Source organism: Strongylocentrotus purpuratus, unplaced genomic scaffold (genome assembly GCF_000002235.5).
Source record: "Strongylocentrotus purpuratus isolate Spur 01 unplaced genomic scaffold, Spur_5.0 spur5_contig_856, whole genome shotgun sequence".
NCBI classification, from domain to species: domain Eukaryota; kingdom Metazoa; phylum Echinodermata; class Echinoidea; order Camarodonta; family Strongylocentrotidae; genus Strongylocentrotus; species Strongylocentrotus purpuratus.
The window spans coordinates 46,213-62,507 of NW_022145564.1; the positions used below are offsets into that span (position 1 = coordinate 46,213).

At 36.6% G+C, this 16,295-nt stretch overlaps 1 protein-coding gene across 1 annotated transcript; it reads left to right on the plus strand.

The window, feature by feature from the left end:
- The first annotated feature begins 1,261 nt into the window (after positions 1-1,261).
- LOC105438067 (putative apolipoprotein(a)-like protein 2) lies at positions 1,262-14,658 on the plus strand. The gene is made up of 5 exons (XM_030996607.1): positions 1,262-1,376; positions 3,719-3,849; positions 4,006-4,269; positions 4,853-5,044; positions 14,203-14,658. The coding sequence occupies exons 2-5, from the start codon at positions 3,771-3,773 to the stop codon at positions 14,220-14,222; spliced, it is 555 nt and encodes a 184-aa protein (XP_030852467.1). The 5' UTR covers positions 1,262-1,376; positions 3,719-3,770; the 3' UTR covers positions 14,223-14,658.
- Positions 14,659-16,295: the final 1,637 nt, after the last annotated feature.

Here is a 16,295-nt window from a genome sequence, read left to right on the forward strand (position 1 = left end):
TTACGACATGGTCTTTTAAATTCAGTAATTATCCTAATGAGATGAGGGGCAAACCTTAAATTCCTTTAATACTTTAGGTCCTATATGGGTGAGGGTAAACACCAGTAGCGCTTCAAAGATTCATAACTTTTCCCATTTCCCCCTTTCCATTTCTCTACCCCTCGCTCTCCCTCCTCTTTTCTCTCTTACTCTCTCTCTCTCTCTCACTCCCTTTCTCCGTACTCCCCTCTCTCTTTCTTTCTCCCTCTCTCTACCTCTCCCTCCCCTCCTTTCTCTACCTTTCTTTCTCTTTCTTTCTCTCTTTCTCTCTCTCTCTCTCTTCCTCCCCTTCACCTTTATCTCTTTCTTTATCTCCCTCTCACTAACTTCCTCACAAATTCAACTCGGTTAATCTCTACCCCCACCCTACCCCTTTCTAACTCTCTCCCTGTCTCTTTCTCTCTTTTTCTCTGTCTCTCCTTTCCGCCCCTCTCTTTTATTCTCTATCCACTCTATTTTACAGTAATTTATCAATCCTGCTCAAATGGATGTTTAAATATATATTTAGAATGCACATGTTGCTTTGTTGGGCAAGCACAAAACCATATATATGTATCCATATGTACTTTGCGTTCCTGAAAAAATGAAACCGAAAATCAAATGATTACCCGACCCAAGTAATGCAAAGTTTTGGGAAATTTTGAAAATTGGATGGATAGTAATTATTTACAATTTGGATACATTTGGATGCCCCTGTGGATGTATTAAAAGCACTAACAAATTTAGCCCCTAAAACACTTCTGCTTTCGAGAAATTGAATAACCAAAGATCTACCGGTGTTCCCAGTAAATTTCAAATATTTCAGATAGCGCCTATGGCCATTCGATCAGATCAGTTTTTCCCAATTTGTATCATTAACAATGATCCGTTTTCACTTTCAGATTATATTTAATTGTACATCTAGCATTGAAGTCACTATCACTATCTAAGCACCACTATCTCTCATCTGAACAATGTTACCAAGTCCCTTTTCCCGAACAAACATTCTGTCTGATATAATATTGAATGAATAAAGAATGTAACGAACAAAATACATGAGCGGCTATATACAGTATTCACTCGTCGTCCAGACTATTGGTTCTAAACAACACAGCCTGCGCATGAGATTCATCCCTACGTTCGAGATGATTGGTCGGTAGCTTATGTTGTGGGTGTTGTTGCAGCGCCGCCCAACATTGATTCTGAGACGCCAGCCAACATGCACACGGTGAGTGGTGGAAGACTGGTTTGCTGATCAGTATCAGTTTGCATTCCTCGGGCTTGGACTTGTGTTCTTTGCATACTTTAGTGATCCTCAAATTTTAGACGAACTGGTTGTTATCAAACACCTCTAGAAGGTAAGACACCTAACCTTCTTAATATTATAATGCTATTTGGAAGAATTTCTTTCATGAAATCCTATATATAATATTATTTGTGCAAAGATTTTAAGCGGTATTGGTGTCATAACATGATTAACATATATTCGACCTCAAACTATACTCATCACTATCTATAATAATATTACCTTGCCTCATTTATTGTATTGTATTATTTTCTGGGGCTATTCATATAAAACCAACCTCCTCGGGTTGAAATTACTACAAAGAAAGTACTTAGACATATATCAAACTCTCACTTTCGAAGTCCAAATGGACCTTTATTTCGTCATCTGCATATTTTGCCTGCTACTGACAGTTTGGGTTACAATTATGTATAGATATAATTTTGGTCTACTGCCATTTTTTTCAAACTACATGCTTACTTTAAATTTCTCTTTTCATTTATGACACACGACAAAGTCATCCGTTTCATCAAACACTATGGGCTTAAATTCTTTTCGTGTCAATACATTAAAGTGACTCGGTAACATTGTCTCAGATTCTGAAACAAACCCTGGGTTTAGCTCATGCTGCAATGATAATTATAAACCTTTAGACCAGTCAGGAATCCCACGACTTGTACAAGCCGATCGCCTGTCTGATTATCAAGAAAAATATAATTGGAAATCGAAATCAAATTTAGTTTCCCGAACGGTTTGTATATTAAACACTACAGTCTATCGGGGGAAATAAGTATGTTAAAAACTGGTAATTCAAACAAAATTGTTTAAAGCACTTCATGATCATTTTGAAACGCAACCTTTGTAGGGCTTTAACATATTACAGACACTGATAACACGTGTCTTTAAATCATGAGATGAACCGGTACTGAATATTCGGGGTAGTACTACGTTTTCTCTGCTGTAAATCTCTTTCGACAAGATTGTAGTACATACTGGCGGAGTTACCTTTGTTTAATTTTGTTGACGTGGCTGATAGATTCTTACCTTCAACACTCCGTGGTCATGATAAGCATTTATATTTAAGTCTCTTTCTGTTTTAATTCTTCTTTGTTTTCTACTACTTACTCTTTTTCATCTTCTTTTTTCCTTTTAGCTGTATGTGTGAAAATGTATTTATGTGTTTGTATGTTGATGATTAAATATTCGTATTATTAAATATGTATTTTATGCATGTATAATTTGCTCAAGGGGCCCTGTTTACAAGCTCTTGCTTTTTTAGGGCTCCTAACCTTTATTACTTTGTATAAGATCACGTTTTATAGTTGAATAAATTAAATGGTTGAATAAATGAAATGAAATGAAATGGAAAATGAATGTATCATTGTCTTACGGTGAGTTTCTTTTGGCACTAAGATCTTCTGTCATTACTCCGTTATTTAATACATGTTAATCATTGACCGATTTCTAATACACAAATTTCTAGAACAATTTATGGAAAAAGCTTGTTCTAATCAGGTTTCCAAATCTGTCAATCACATTTATTTTCTTGATCCAATGCACTCCTTTCACTGAGTCGCACATAAGTATTGACTAGGATGCACTTATTCGTCTGCAGAATGACAGATTTTGTGCCACTAATAACAGTCAATTTGTCTTCCCATGAATGCTTGACCTTTTTTTTTGCATTCGACCTGGTGGACCATACAACTCTCTCACAAGGGCAGGTCAATCGCTTTTTTTTGGATAATTTCCTTTTTTGGTTGCAGTGAGACCTTAGCAACAGGTCGTCGAGTAAGGTCCATTTTAAATTAATACAGGATTTTTTAACCAGCAGTACCGTATTTTATGGGATTGTCCCGTATGTCGACCAATTGTCAGCATCCCGTATCGAACCTCCGCGAGGTGTAGTTCGTCCCGTGTTAGCCTAATGCTGATTGGAAATGGATAATAGTTATATGCCAAACTGTAGACCTACAACACTGCACGAACAAGCGGAACAGATTCTTAATTTGTGTTCGCTTGCTTCCCTCACTCGCTATTAATATTTTAGAAAATGGAAACGAATAGGGTATCATTACATAAAGACCAATTTTTCTTTATCATGAAATGGTTTCAACCTCAGACTGATCATGATATTTGAAACATAAGCTACCAAAGTTTAGTACGTTGCTTTTGTTAACCAATGACTGCTTCCTGAAACGCTTTATAACTTTTAAGCCAGTGTCACCTTTAATGCTGATATCTACTATTAAGTTTGAAACGAAATTAGTGCAGTGCCTCAAATCTGTTAATAAATAAAAAGGTGGCGACTTTCGAAAATCAGTTCATTTTAAATATTGTGATCATATTTTCCAGTCTCACCTCACCCATAAAACTATGACACCTTGTAAATTACATCGATTACACCATTTTCAGTTCATGTAGGATCTTTGGGATTGCCTCTGGTGGAGGAAGGACGCCCTCAAGCATGGGGTATATACTAAAGCTACATGTAATTGCAGCCATCGTTGTAATAGTGAATGGAGTTCAGACAGTCAGTGTATCAGGTAAGACCACCAACCCTATCTCCCCCTACTTACTGCCAGTTGTAATCTTTGGGCCTGTTTTCGCTTACGTATCATCTTGCTACGTATTCATTTCAAGAGCGGCAATCCTAATGTTTTAATTATGTAACGTTTAGACCTTATCCTGTTTTTCTCGAGACACACCTGCATGTCAAGAAGATTCTACTGGAGTGAACTACAGGGGAAACCTATCTCAGACAATCAACGGTCATAATTGTCAAGCATGGACCTCTCAGGATCCCCACCAACACGTTTATACTCCAGCTGACTTTCCTAACGCGGGACTAGACGACAACTATTGCAGGAGCCCAGATAATGATGACACTGCTTGGTGTTACACCACCAATCATGGGATAATATGGGAGTATTGTGATGTAGGTTTCCTCGACCCAAGATGCAAAGGTAGCGTTGTATTGTTAAAATGTGAGCAAAGCGCTGCTCAAAATCAATTAATTTTCAATTTAATTCAATTCAGTTCAATTATTCACTCAATATATAAAATACATATACATACATTTGCGTATGAACGCATGTGATACATATTAAAAGATGGACATATTCAAATCAGGAGTTGGAACCACAAGTAACATAAATTGAGTGGGGATCAGATTAAAGATCTATTTAAAGATTTTATGTGCTCGACCCCATTGTGATGTATAAATTGCATTAAATATTTGTGCATGTACAACTCATTATTATATTAGACCATTTTGTTCGGTAACCAATATCCTACGTGAAATGAGCTTTCGAGAACAATGCTGGCACCCAATGGCCAGTGTTGCTTCTTCTCTCTATTGGAATGTATTGGTTTTTTTTCATGAGGATTTCATTTAAACGTTCATTTTTCTATCTATTTGTTCATTCATTAATTCCTACCGTTTATTCTTTAACATCTATTCTATGTACTTATAAATTCGTTTAAATATGTGTTTATCTATCAATGTATTTATGAATTTATTCATTCTTTAACTCAATTCCATTATAGCATTACATGACGTAAATGACGTCTGTCTTCATATAACCACGATGTCATGTCCTTTGATCACCTTGGAGAGCGGTGAGACTGTACAATTGATCCCAAAACCCATGCAATCCGATCTAGACTGGTTAATATCCGACCTCCCAGCAGACCTCCAGATTCCTGATGATGTCCAGCGTTACTATTGCACCGAACCAGGTAGTATTTGCATGCAAAATCCCGGAAATGTGTGTAATTCTGAAAATGAAAAAGTCTCGTTAATATATGAAGGTCCATAATTCCGATAATCAATATATTGTTCTACGTCATTTTCGGAATTAAGAATCCAATTTAATTTTCGGAAATATGAGCCTTGGGAATTATAAGCCTTTGGAATTACAAACCTTCGGAAAATGACATGAAGCCGAAAAATTACGCTACAGCCAAAAAAAATGCATTTGTTTCAATTCATATTTATATGGCACTGAAAAAGAACCATGTTATTATGACATTGATCACAACTTGTTGATTACACTATTACCGTGACCAGGCATTATATAATTATACAAATGTCATTCATTCAATATAATTACAATTTTATGTTCAATAATAGGCGGTGTCGTGATAATTATAGTGGTTAATTCAATTAACTCTCAAACCAACCGTAGAGGGTTCGAGACCCAGCCTGGCACTCAATTTTCCTTTGGCAAAGCGTACTTCCCTCTCCATCCAGATGTAACATTTTGGGTAGTCTTTTGCAACGAAGAATAGTATTATTGCTAAAGAGGCTCCTGGATTAACAATAAATAGTTCCGATATCACCAAACAGTTAAATTTCTTGCCTTCCGGTTTCGTTTTTTCGTGCCATACCATTTTTGTAAAGCTTCCCCCGTTCAACTTGCCTTTTGCAAACGTTTGACAATTCTTTTTTCACAAAATGTTTGATGCAAACTAGTGGCATTTCAACTTAAACTTTCAGATGAACATGTGAGAAAAGAAAGAAAGAAAAGTGTGATTTTAATTATCAAGTAACAGTTGACTTCATAATCTATAGACGTGATAAACCAAGCAGTTTGTACTATGAAATTGTTTTCTTATAGAAAACTGAATAAAACATTGTTTGGAACTTACTTTGAATATTTCATTGAAGGGGCATTCTGACTGTATAGGTGTCAGAATCTGACACCTATACGCTAGGTGTGTACAGGCAGAGTAGAACATTGAGTAAGCCTGCCTTAAACCCCGCCACATCCCCTCTACAATGTCAATGTTAAAGAAAAACATCCAGTACAGGATGAAATACCACATCTAACATTGTATCGAATTTGATTAGATATACACAGGCCGCCTTTGATGTATCGTACGGAAAACCGGGTAGAAATTAAAAATAAGTATTAAAGGGAAACAATAAATAATAAATCATGATTCGGACGAACATAGAAAGTCGACTGTAATTCAAATATTATCAGCAAGAGGGTTGAGGAAAAAAACTTCGCTGTATGCAAAGCGATTGATCGGGCTGGCTGAATTTCATTCCCATTTGTATTGGAGCATTATGTTGCGTAATACAAAACCGCCCATATATGACGAATGTACACGTAAAGGGCGGTGAATCCATTTAACTGTGATATATGATGTATAAATGTAATTTACTAAAGTGTATTATGCTACCTACACGTCCCTGCGGCGCTAGTCGTTCTACAAAGGGGGCTTGAGGGCTCAATGCTGATGTGGAATTAATAAATGTTAAAGATACTATGTCCCTTGTGCAGCCAACATCAAATTGTGTAGAACTTTGCAGGAATTATGAATATGTCATGTATGTCTGTGAAATTTAAACACTAGCAGTGTCCTAATATTCAAATTATGCAAGGAAACCCGTTTACTTGCTAGACTTCACTGTCAGACACTAGTGAGTGACTGACTGGTTTTTTGTTTCATCTGTGGTAATAACATACATAAAATGAGCTATAAAGGGTACACGAGCATTTTTCTACATCAATAACCCACTTCTTGTAATGGCCAACATTAAACTGATTGAATCTTTGCGCAGCATAAAACGTACGACCATTCGGTTCAATGGTCTGAAAAATCAGACTATAACTTACTGGCTCTATAGCTCTTAAGTCGATTCGACAACTAAAAGTCGTTATTTTCCCACTTTATATATATGGGGGGGGGGAGTTCTAAATGAGTATTGTCTTTTAAATTCCGTTGAAATTTAACCTTTTCATTTGTTTACCTGCAAATGGGACATAGTACCATTAACCACCATTTCATATCATACCGTAATCAGCAAGGAAGGATCACGTATGAGTCAGCAGGTAGCATAATTAGAAATTCTTTTAAAGGCACATGCCATTTTATTTCAGGAAATGAAGTGAGGCACTTGAACAAATGCCATTTTGCCATACACATAACAAATTATGCCTGCTCGGGCCCAGTGTGATTTCTCGTTTATTATTATGTGGAAGAGGTGTTTTTTTCAATGATAAATAATTCCATATCTATTCCTTTTCTCAAAAAAATCAAAATGAACGAAATGTAGCAGAAATTCACTCATTTTGGACAGTTGGGTCTTTAATCGGTAATGAGTGATCATGGTGTTGGTGTCATATACAAGAAGAGGAAATGAGCTTCCAGTTAAGTACAAGCTACTGAAATAATTTGGAAATCTTAAGTAATTTACGACAAACTTGTGTTTCCATTTTTGAGAGACCCTGATTCAGCAGATGCAGAATCTACATTAATCTGTTTAATTTAGCTTGTAATTGATTACCATTATCTTTCATGTCTGTACCTTTCCTATCGCACTTTGTATAAATGTATCATGTATGTATTTCATCTTTTGCACAAGCTGCGCCTTGAGCATTTGACTGTCAAGTGGATTTGGCGCCTTATAAATCATATGTATTATTATTATTATTATTATTATTATTAATACACTATCGTGATAATAGTTGTGGATCTTTCTAAAGAAAATCATATAAACGAGCAGGGGACCGACTGCTCTAAGTACCCTCCGAGGGACTTTGTAATGAGGATTAAAGCTTTACCATAGGGCTAGAGGACATTGACTTCGTTTTGAACCCGCAACCTCCCCCTTACGAGTCTATTGCTCTACCACTGAGCCATCACGCCTTCTCAATTGTGATCCTTACTGCGATTCCCCGTTATATCAATCATGTAGTGTTATTATGTAGTATAATAATGGACAGTGAAAAAGCTAAGTTTAATTTAGGCGTCAGATATAATACGAGCTAGTTTTAAATATATATATAATTATATCTTCCTAATCTACGATCCCAACAATTTTAACGTAAAAACGTGGCTTCTATAATGTCTACATAGAAGAAATGTTGACGTCTAAAACCAATCCATGCAGAACCAGAACGAAATGATTAAATTAACATTATACTATTATGGCAACGTTGACGGTCGTTTAGCATAATAGATAAAATGTATAGACTAATTAGGCGACACGGACCGCAGTATCAAATGAATTGCCCCTCTCACATGTTAAAAGTGTTAATTTAGTTAATTAAACAGGATAATATCTCATGGCTGCTGTTGAATAAACGGGAACGGAAGCGTTATGATGTGTGGCACAGGGCATGCATATCCATCATAAACATAATTAGGCATCCAGTGGTGTAGCATGGATCGAGATATAGAAGGGGCACTAAGGGGAGGGGGGGGGGATAAACTCACCCGGTGGATGAAGAGCAATTTGAGGTCTTTAATCATAATGATGGGCGTCTGGTTGGTTGATATATCTACTCTTTACTCGTTTCCTCTCTCCTTTCTCTTGTTGTCTTTCTCCCCCTTCTTTGTAACCCTTCTTATTTTTATTCTGCCCTTTTACTAAGGGGCAACGTGCCCCCTGTGTCACCCTGTAGGTACTACACTCAGGCTCTGTTCTAGATGAAAACCAGTTTTGGGGGGAAGGGGGTGGGTGGTTGTAATTTCCTTTTCCCTCATGGTGACCATGAGGTAGGAAGGGAGTGGAGATGGTGCTCATTGTGCGTGAATGAATCCGATGACCGGGGTAATAATATTTGTAAAATGCTTAGAGACGAAATACCCTTTGATTCTCTGACTTTCTCCATGATGTCTTTAACCTTTTGTTTTCTGGCGTATGACTTTGTGGTTGATTTTGTCTCGCAGAGATAAATGCTACATCTTTCTCTCCATAGCTCGTTGAGTAGTCACAAGCTTCTGTTCTAGATCCTTTGTCAATGACCATGTTTCTGATCCATATGTGATAGTTGTTAGAATGCATTGGTTGAACATTCTTATTCTTAGTGACATGGGTATGTTTTTATCAGTCAACATGTCTTTGTATCTTCCAAAGTTCATCCATCCTGCTTTTACTCTCATTATAACTTCTTATTTTGTGGTGTCCTCCATTTTCAAAGTTTGTCACAGATACTTGTAACTGCTCACTCTCTCTAACGTTCGACCTTCTATTTAGATGTTTTCATCTGTGTCATAGTTAGTCATATATTTAGTTTTCTCTTTGTGCATAGTTAGGCCAAAACGTTAGCTCTCCCTGTTGAGACCTGTCAGCTGGTCTTCCAAGTCTTTGGTTGATGTTGAGATCAAGGCCACATCATCAGCGAATCTTAGATCATTAAGTATTTCCCTATCAATATTTATTCCTCCATTTAAATGCGACTTTTTAAATACTTCCTCTATAGTAGCTGTGAATATATTTGGAGATAATGTGTCTCCCTGTCAGACTCCCCTCTCGATCTTGACCTCCCTTGATACATCATTATCAATGTGAATTCTGGCTACTGCGTTGGTGTAAATATCTTCCAGGATGCGCACATACCCTTCTTCAATGTTAATCTTTCGTAGGGCATCAAACATGTCTGTGTGTTCGATGGAATCAAACGCCTTCTGGTAGTCTACGAATCCGAGGCATAGTTGAAGTTGGTACTCGTTTGCCTTCTCAATGAGTTGATTTATAGCTTGTAGGTGGTCTGTTGTTGAGAATCCAGCTCTAAACCCTGCTTGTTCTCTGGGTTGATTTGTGTCCAATATATATTTGATTCTATTTTGGATTACTTTGGTGAAGATCCTGTACAGATGAGATAGAAGGCTGATAGGGCGATAGTTTTTTACATCAGCTTTGTCACTTTTCTTGTATAAAATAATTATTTTTGCCTCTTTCTAAGTGGTTGGAATCTGTTGCTTTTCCAATATCTGGTTGAATAGTTTCATTAATTGTGTGATTGTCTCCTCCCCTCCATGTTTGATAATATCACTTGTTATTTCTTTATTTCCCGGTGCCTTGTTGTCCTTCATACTGTTTACAGCTTCCTCAACTTCTCTCTGTAGTATTGGTGGTATGTCTGATTTTCTGGATGAGGTATCTATATGATCTTTCGGTTGTTTTTTCGTTGAACCATAAAGCTCCTGGTAGAAATCGGCGCATATTTCTAGTATCTCCGATCTCTCAGAAGTTATATTTCCATCTTTTTGCTTCAATTTGCTCATTCTAGACTTTTTGCTTGCCATCTTTTGTATTGTTTTTGGTCCCCTTCCGCTTTCTAGTGTTTCTAAAATGAGTTTAGAAGTTTTTCGTCTGTTCCTTTGGCGTCGTTTCTTTTTCACCAATTTGACTATTTCTACATACTCCACTTTTTCTGTTGTTGTCTTGGATTCTTTCAGTCGTATTTCCTTTCTTCTTTGATCTAGTTCCTCTATTTCTTTGTCTTCTTCCGATCTTACTATCTTTCTTTTCTCAGTTGGGGCTACAGATTTGGCTTCTTCTAGCATTGCTGATGTCACCATATCGCATCGCTCATCAATATCCATATCCACCAACTCTAACCCATCAAATCGGTTGTGAAGCTTTAGATGGAATTCTTCTTTCTTTTCCTTCAGCTTCATGATGTTAATTCGTGTCTTCCTATTATTTTTAATGAATCTAAGCCTGGCTAGTTTCTTGTTGATGCTGATATTGACTCTGACCATTCTATGATCACTTGCAATATCTACATTGGTGATGACTTCACAGTTCTTGACTATCCCTCGCTGGTTACTTAGTATAAACATTTATCTGGTTTTTAGTAACTCCATTTGGACTCTCCCAGGTCCAGTAACGACTCGTGTGTTTCTTAAAGTATGTATTGGTCACTTTAAGTTTATGTTCCATTGCAAATTCTATCATCCTTTCACCTCTCCTGTTTCTTTCTCCGTAGCTGAATGATCCCATGGTATTTTCTTCCTCTTTTTCACGTTGTCCGATTTTCGCGTTGAAGTCACCCATAAGTACTGTGTAGGTACCCGAATTGTCTGTAATGGCCTTATTGATATCTTCATAGAATTCCTCCACTGTTATATCATCATAATCACTTGTGGGTGCATAGACTTGTATGATGCACATTTCATCCTTTCCCGTCAATTGTATTTTCAAGGCTGCTACCCTGTTTGAATAGCTTTTAACTCCTTTCACAATACTCTATGTTAATGTATATATATATATATATGTATATGAGTGCAAGAATTCTCAACTCTGACATGACAACCAGTGTTCCAGAAAATGTAGGCATGAAGAAATTGCATAATCATTTCTAAGTTTATTCCGAATTATTTATCGTACTAATTGTTGCTATGTTCATGCTGCTTGATTATGGTTGAGTGATATTAAGTTTGTGTGCCATGTATTTTTGTTCATACAATATATTTGTTTCTGTATGTGTTTTCACTTCAAAACCTAAAGAAGGCCTCACAAGCCGAAAGCTCGCAATAAACTTGAAAAGTACAGCTACGTTCCTAGACCATTTTTTGCACGTCTATATTGCACGTCTTTATCCTGTCTTGCAACTATTTCATGTCTTGATCCACCGTTAAGTTTGGGTCTTTGGAATGCTAGAACCATGAATAACAAAGTTGTATGTATCTGTGATCTAATCCTCGAAAAGAACCTTGATTTACTTGTCATTACTGAGTCCTAGTTAAAGGGTGATTCACAAGACAACCACACCATTGCGAACATTAACTACACATTACCCAACTTTGTGATTGTCCACAAGGCACGTCGCACTGGATCTGGTGGGGGAATCTGTATCATCCATCGTTCTGCTCTTAATGTGTCTCTTTGAACAACGATTTCCCCACTTTTAACTGGTTTGAACATGTGGATTTGACTGTCCACGCGTTTGTGACTTCCCATTTAGATTATTGTATAACCGATTATACTTTGGCTTACCAGATTCCACCATTTCTCCACTCCAACGTATTCAGAACATGGCAGCCCGTCTCATTACCAAAACCAGAAAATATGAACACATAACTTCTATTCTTAGATCTCTTCATTAGCTTCCTATTTGAACTCGCATTAAAATACGTAGAATGGCAAATAATGTAATAAACAACCATATTTACTTTATTGTTACCCCATTATCACTTGATCTATTACTTTTTGCGTGTAATCCCTATGGGAGATGACTTTTTCTCAAATTTGGATTCTACATTCCTTTCTTTTGCGAGCAATATCGCCGTTTTTTCCTCTTGGTTTTTGTTGATTTTTTAGTATGTTGTAGCTAAGACTATTGCTATCTAAATATCCCTCACTTTTTTCAATCAGATGTCAGGATCACGCTCATGATCATCATGATCATCATCATGATTATCATTATCGTCATCATGACAATCATGATCATGATCAAGTAGTTCATTTCTCAATACTTTGTGTCATATTCATTAGGCCTACTTATTTTGATATTTTTTTGCATTAAATTTGATCATGAACATCATGCATCATCATGATAATTTCTCAATATTTCGTTCATCAGTTCAGCTCATCAGTTTAGTTCAGTTCATCAGTTTATTCGTTTAGCTCATCAATTCAGTTCATTTCACATCTATCAGTTCATCAGTACTTCATTCATCAATCCATATCTTAATACATCATTTTACATTAACATCAGTTTATTGGGTAATTGAATTGAAGATGAGCATGATCATAAGAATTGAAGACAGACCACCTAATTCGTCCCCATGACGAATTAAATTTCTAGGTAATAATTACTTTTATTTCTCCACCCTTTTTTGTTGCGACGATAACTCAAGATCAGTTCAGTCAATAGATCATTGTCATGAGACGTGACAAGAACATTATTTTTCAAGGTCATCAAGTCTTCATGACGTCAACTAGGCGCCATTTTTTTTTTTTTTTTTTTTTTTTGGGGGGGGGGTACTTTCAACTCATGATTATATTTTTATAACGGAAAGGCATTTCTTATTCATATTTATCATGATTAAGGTCAATATCCGTCCGGTCAATTTCAGTTCAAAAAACGCGCCCATGCATACGTGCGGGCTTCAGCGCGCGCAAAAAAAAAATGCTCAAAATCGTCTCAAATTTGTTTGCATACGTTTTAGGCCATTTTAAGCATTTCGCAAAAAAAAAAAAACTCGCACACGCGCGTGCGCGCGCGTTTTCGTGCGTCCTGGCATTTCGCAACATAGAATCATCGAATTTCTTCTTTCATCATATTTTGCACATTTTTCCAAGCATTTTGATATTTGTTCACTTTTTTCTGACCATTAATAACGGAATGAGCGTCCGTTTAAGATACATGTCCGTGCGTGCGAGCTCGTGTAATACATAGCATATATGGGCAGAAACATGACTATACAAAATGCATTGTAGCTCATTAGGATGTAAGAGGACCTAATTTTTTTCTTCATGTTTTGATAGAGTATGAATTGGAGATATGATTTCATGTCTCATTTGACCCTCAGTTAACTCATGACGTCATCATAATGGCCTCTGAACTCAAAATTTCAATTTGCATATTATGACATTAGCATATTTCGTCGCTGTTTTCACGAAGTGACGGTAATGAAAAAAAATTGCATTCACTTTGCGTGACGATTTTCCTCACTACCGTCACTTCGTGAAAATAGGGACGATTTTATTTAAAATTGATTGTATATCTGTAAATATTGATCGATTTTCTTCCAAATGTTGATAGCTTCTAGCTAAGACAAATCTCTACAAAATGTAGTCACCACAATTTTTCATTTTGACAAAAGCATCATGGCGTATCTTTGCGATTAAAGGAGGCATGTCAATTTTTTACATTTTGCGTGTATTCTCTACAGAACATGACCTTTTTTCTCAAAACTGGATTTTACATTCCCGTCTTTCGCGAGCAATATCATCATGATCATCATTGTTTACATGTCTATATAACTTCTCCCATTCTGAAATATATCATAAGAAGTGAAGAAGACCACCTTATTCGTCCCCATGACGAATTAAATTTCTAGTTATATACTATTCTCATTATTGTTATAGAAATTATTATGATTATTTTTAGAAATATATATCATCCATTGCTTTCGTTATTTTTCAGACATATGCAAGACACTTTGATGCTGCTACACATGTGACCACACTGTTTCCAGTGCCAGTAACAGCACGGTACGTCAGGTTTCATCCTTTAGCATCATTTGATGATACGTCTTTGAGATTCGAAGTACTTGGTATCAACACCTGAACAATAACGAATTATCGTTGAATTGATTTATTGATTTATTTAATCATTTTGTTATCCTTGTTTATAATTATTTATCTATTTATATATTAAAGAGAGTGTAGCATGGCAAACAATTGTTAACGCCATCTACGTCTTCTTTCGAATTACTGCACGTAAAAGAATGGACTTCGTAGTCAGCGACCTAATCTCTACTTGGTCAGCGCGCGCTAGCGTTTGCGAAACAGACCGAGTTTCTCCTTTGCGCTTGGTTTCGCGTATGTTGCACGCACGTGAATGCTGCGGTCGCGTCGTCCGTATTCGTTTTATACACGATTGGCCCCGAGTCAGGCCACGGGAAAAACACATAGTCTCGTCATGCTACACTCCCTTGAATCTATTTATATTTGAATTGATTAATTAATTTATTTATTGAAATATTTATTGTGCTATAGCATCTAAATTTAATTGTGAGTAGATCACCATTTCAAATGATTACAGTATAGCGCCATAGTTTTGCTGTCATACGAGTACAGGTATTCACGATTACACGATTACAGGTGACAGCAAGATCCTTAAAGACAAATACAAATAGTCTACTTCCGCTTTTTCATGGAGATTTTGATCTCATGTTTGAATCGGGTGTTTATCCGATAATAGCTGTATTTGATAACCGAGAGTAGACTTCACATTTACGATGGAGCGACAATTAAGTCTGAAATTATCAACAATATACGGCGAACTTCAATAAACTCTACTCGTATGGAAAGCTCATCATAAAAAAATGTCCCTCACCCGAACGCTCTCCGAGAAACGAAGACAAGCTCGAGCAAGTTCCCAATGGGACATCAAGTTTCGCTGCTTGCGATATCGAGATTCCTACACACGATTACTAGTAATATCACCTCACCTACCATCCCAGTTTAGCTTCCTGAGTGAGCTGCCAAAGGAATTACTCATCAAAGTACCAAGTACCAAGTTTGGTGTAAGCGAATTAAAATGCACTGCACACGGATACTATATTGTGTATTTCTTTTAATTATCTATGATAAATTGTCTTATTTGGAATGAGTAATTGCTTGCATGTAGAGTAGGGGAACTCTCCAAGCAGAATTATGGGATCCCTGATGCCACGAAGGAGAGCTGGTTCATGCAGAGAAACCTAGACGTACATGCATCTCAATTGACAAAGGTCACATATTAACAGACGTCAAAGTCACCACCAAAGATGTTGAAATGCTACATATGTAAAATAAGCACAACAAATGCTTGGCAATTTGGTAAAGCGTTTGCTAAATGTGGGAAAAAGAACTACTTCTCCATCATGTGTAAAACTAAATAATAGCCGGAGAAAGTTCGTTAAGAAAAAAAAGAAACGGTGTTAAATAAATTGTTGTGAGCATTTCACATGCATATGAAAACCACTCAATAAAACCCAAATTATTATCAGGGTGAACTTTCCCTTTGACCCATGATTTAGATGCTCACTGAAAGTGGCAAATCCGAAAAGTACATTTGCAGTGTTATACAAAAGTTGTTTTTCCCCCTGAATCATTCTGCAAAAAGATTGATAAGTGGTTGACAAATCTGACTTGTGGTGTTTCAGTAGACGCCTACGGCCAGTAGAGTTTACAGATATTTGCAAAGGCACCTTGAATTTTAGAAAGCAATATACATCTGTGTTTCATGTATCTATTACTACTCCTACTACTACTACTACTACTACTACTACTACTTCTACTACTACTACTACTATCACTAATACTAATATAATAATGTATTTATGTAGCACATTTTCTATATACATGTTCAAATGCGATTCATAATTACTCAATATGATAATGCTTATTGATAATATAGGATACGATAAAGTCATTCTCTGTCAAATGTTTGAGATTATATTTTGTATTAATAGATTTTGACGAACGGTAGTTTGTTTGGCAATTCTGTCAGAAAGGTCGATTCGGGTCACG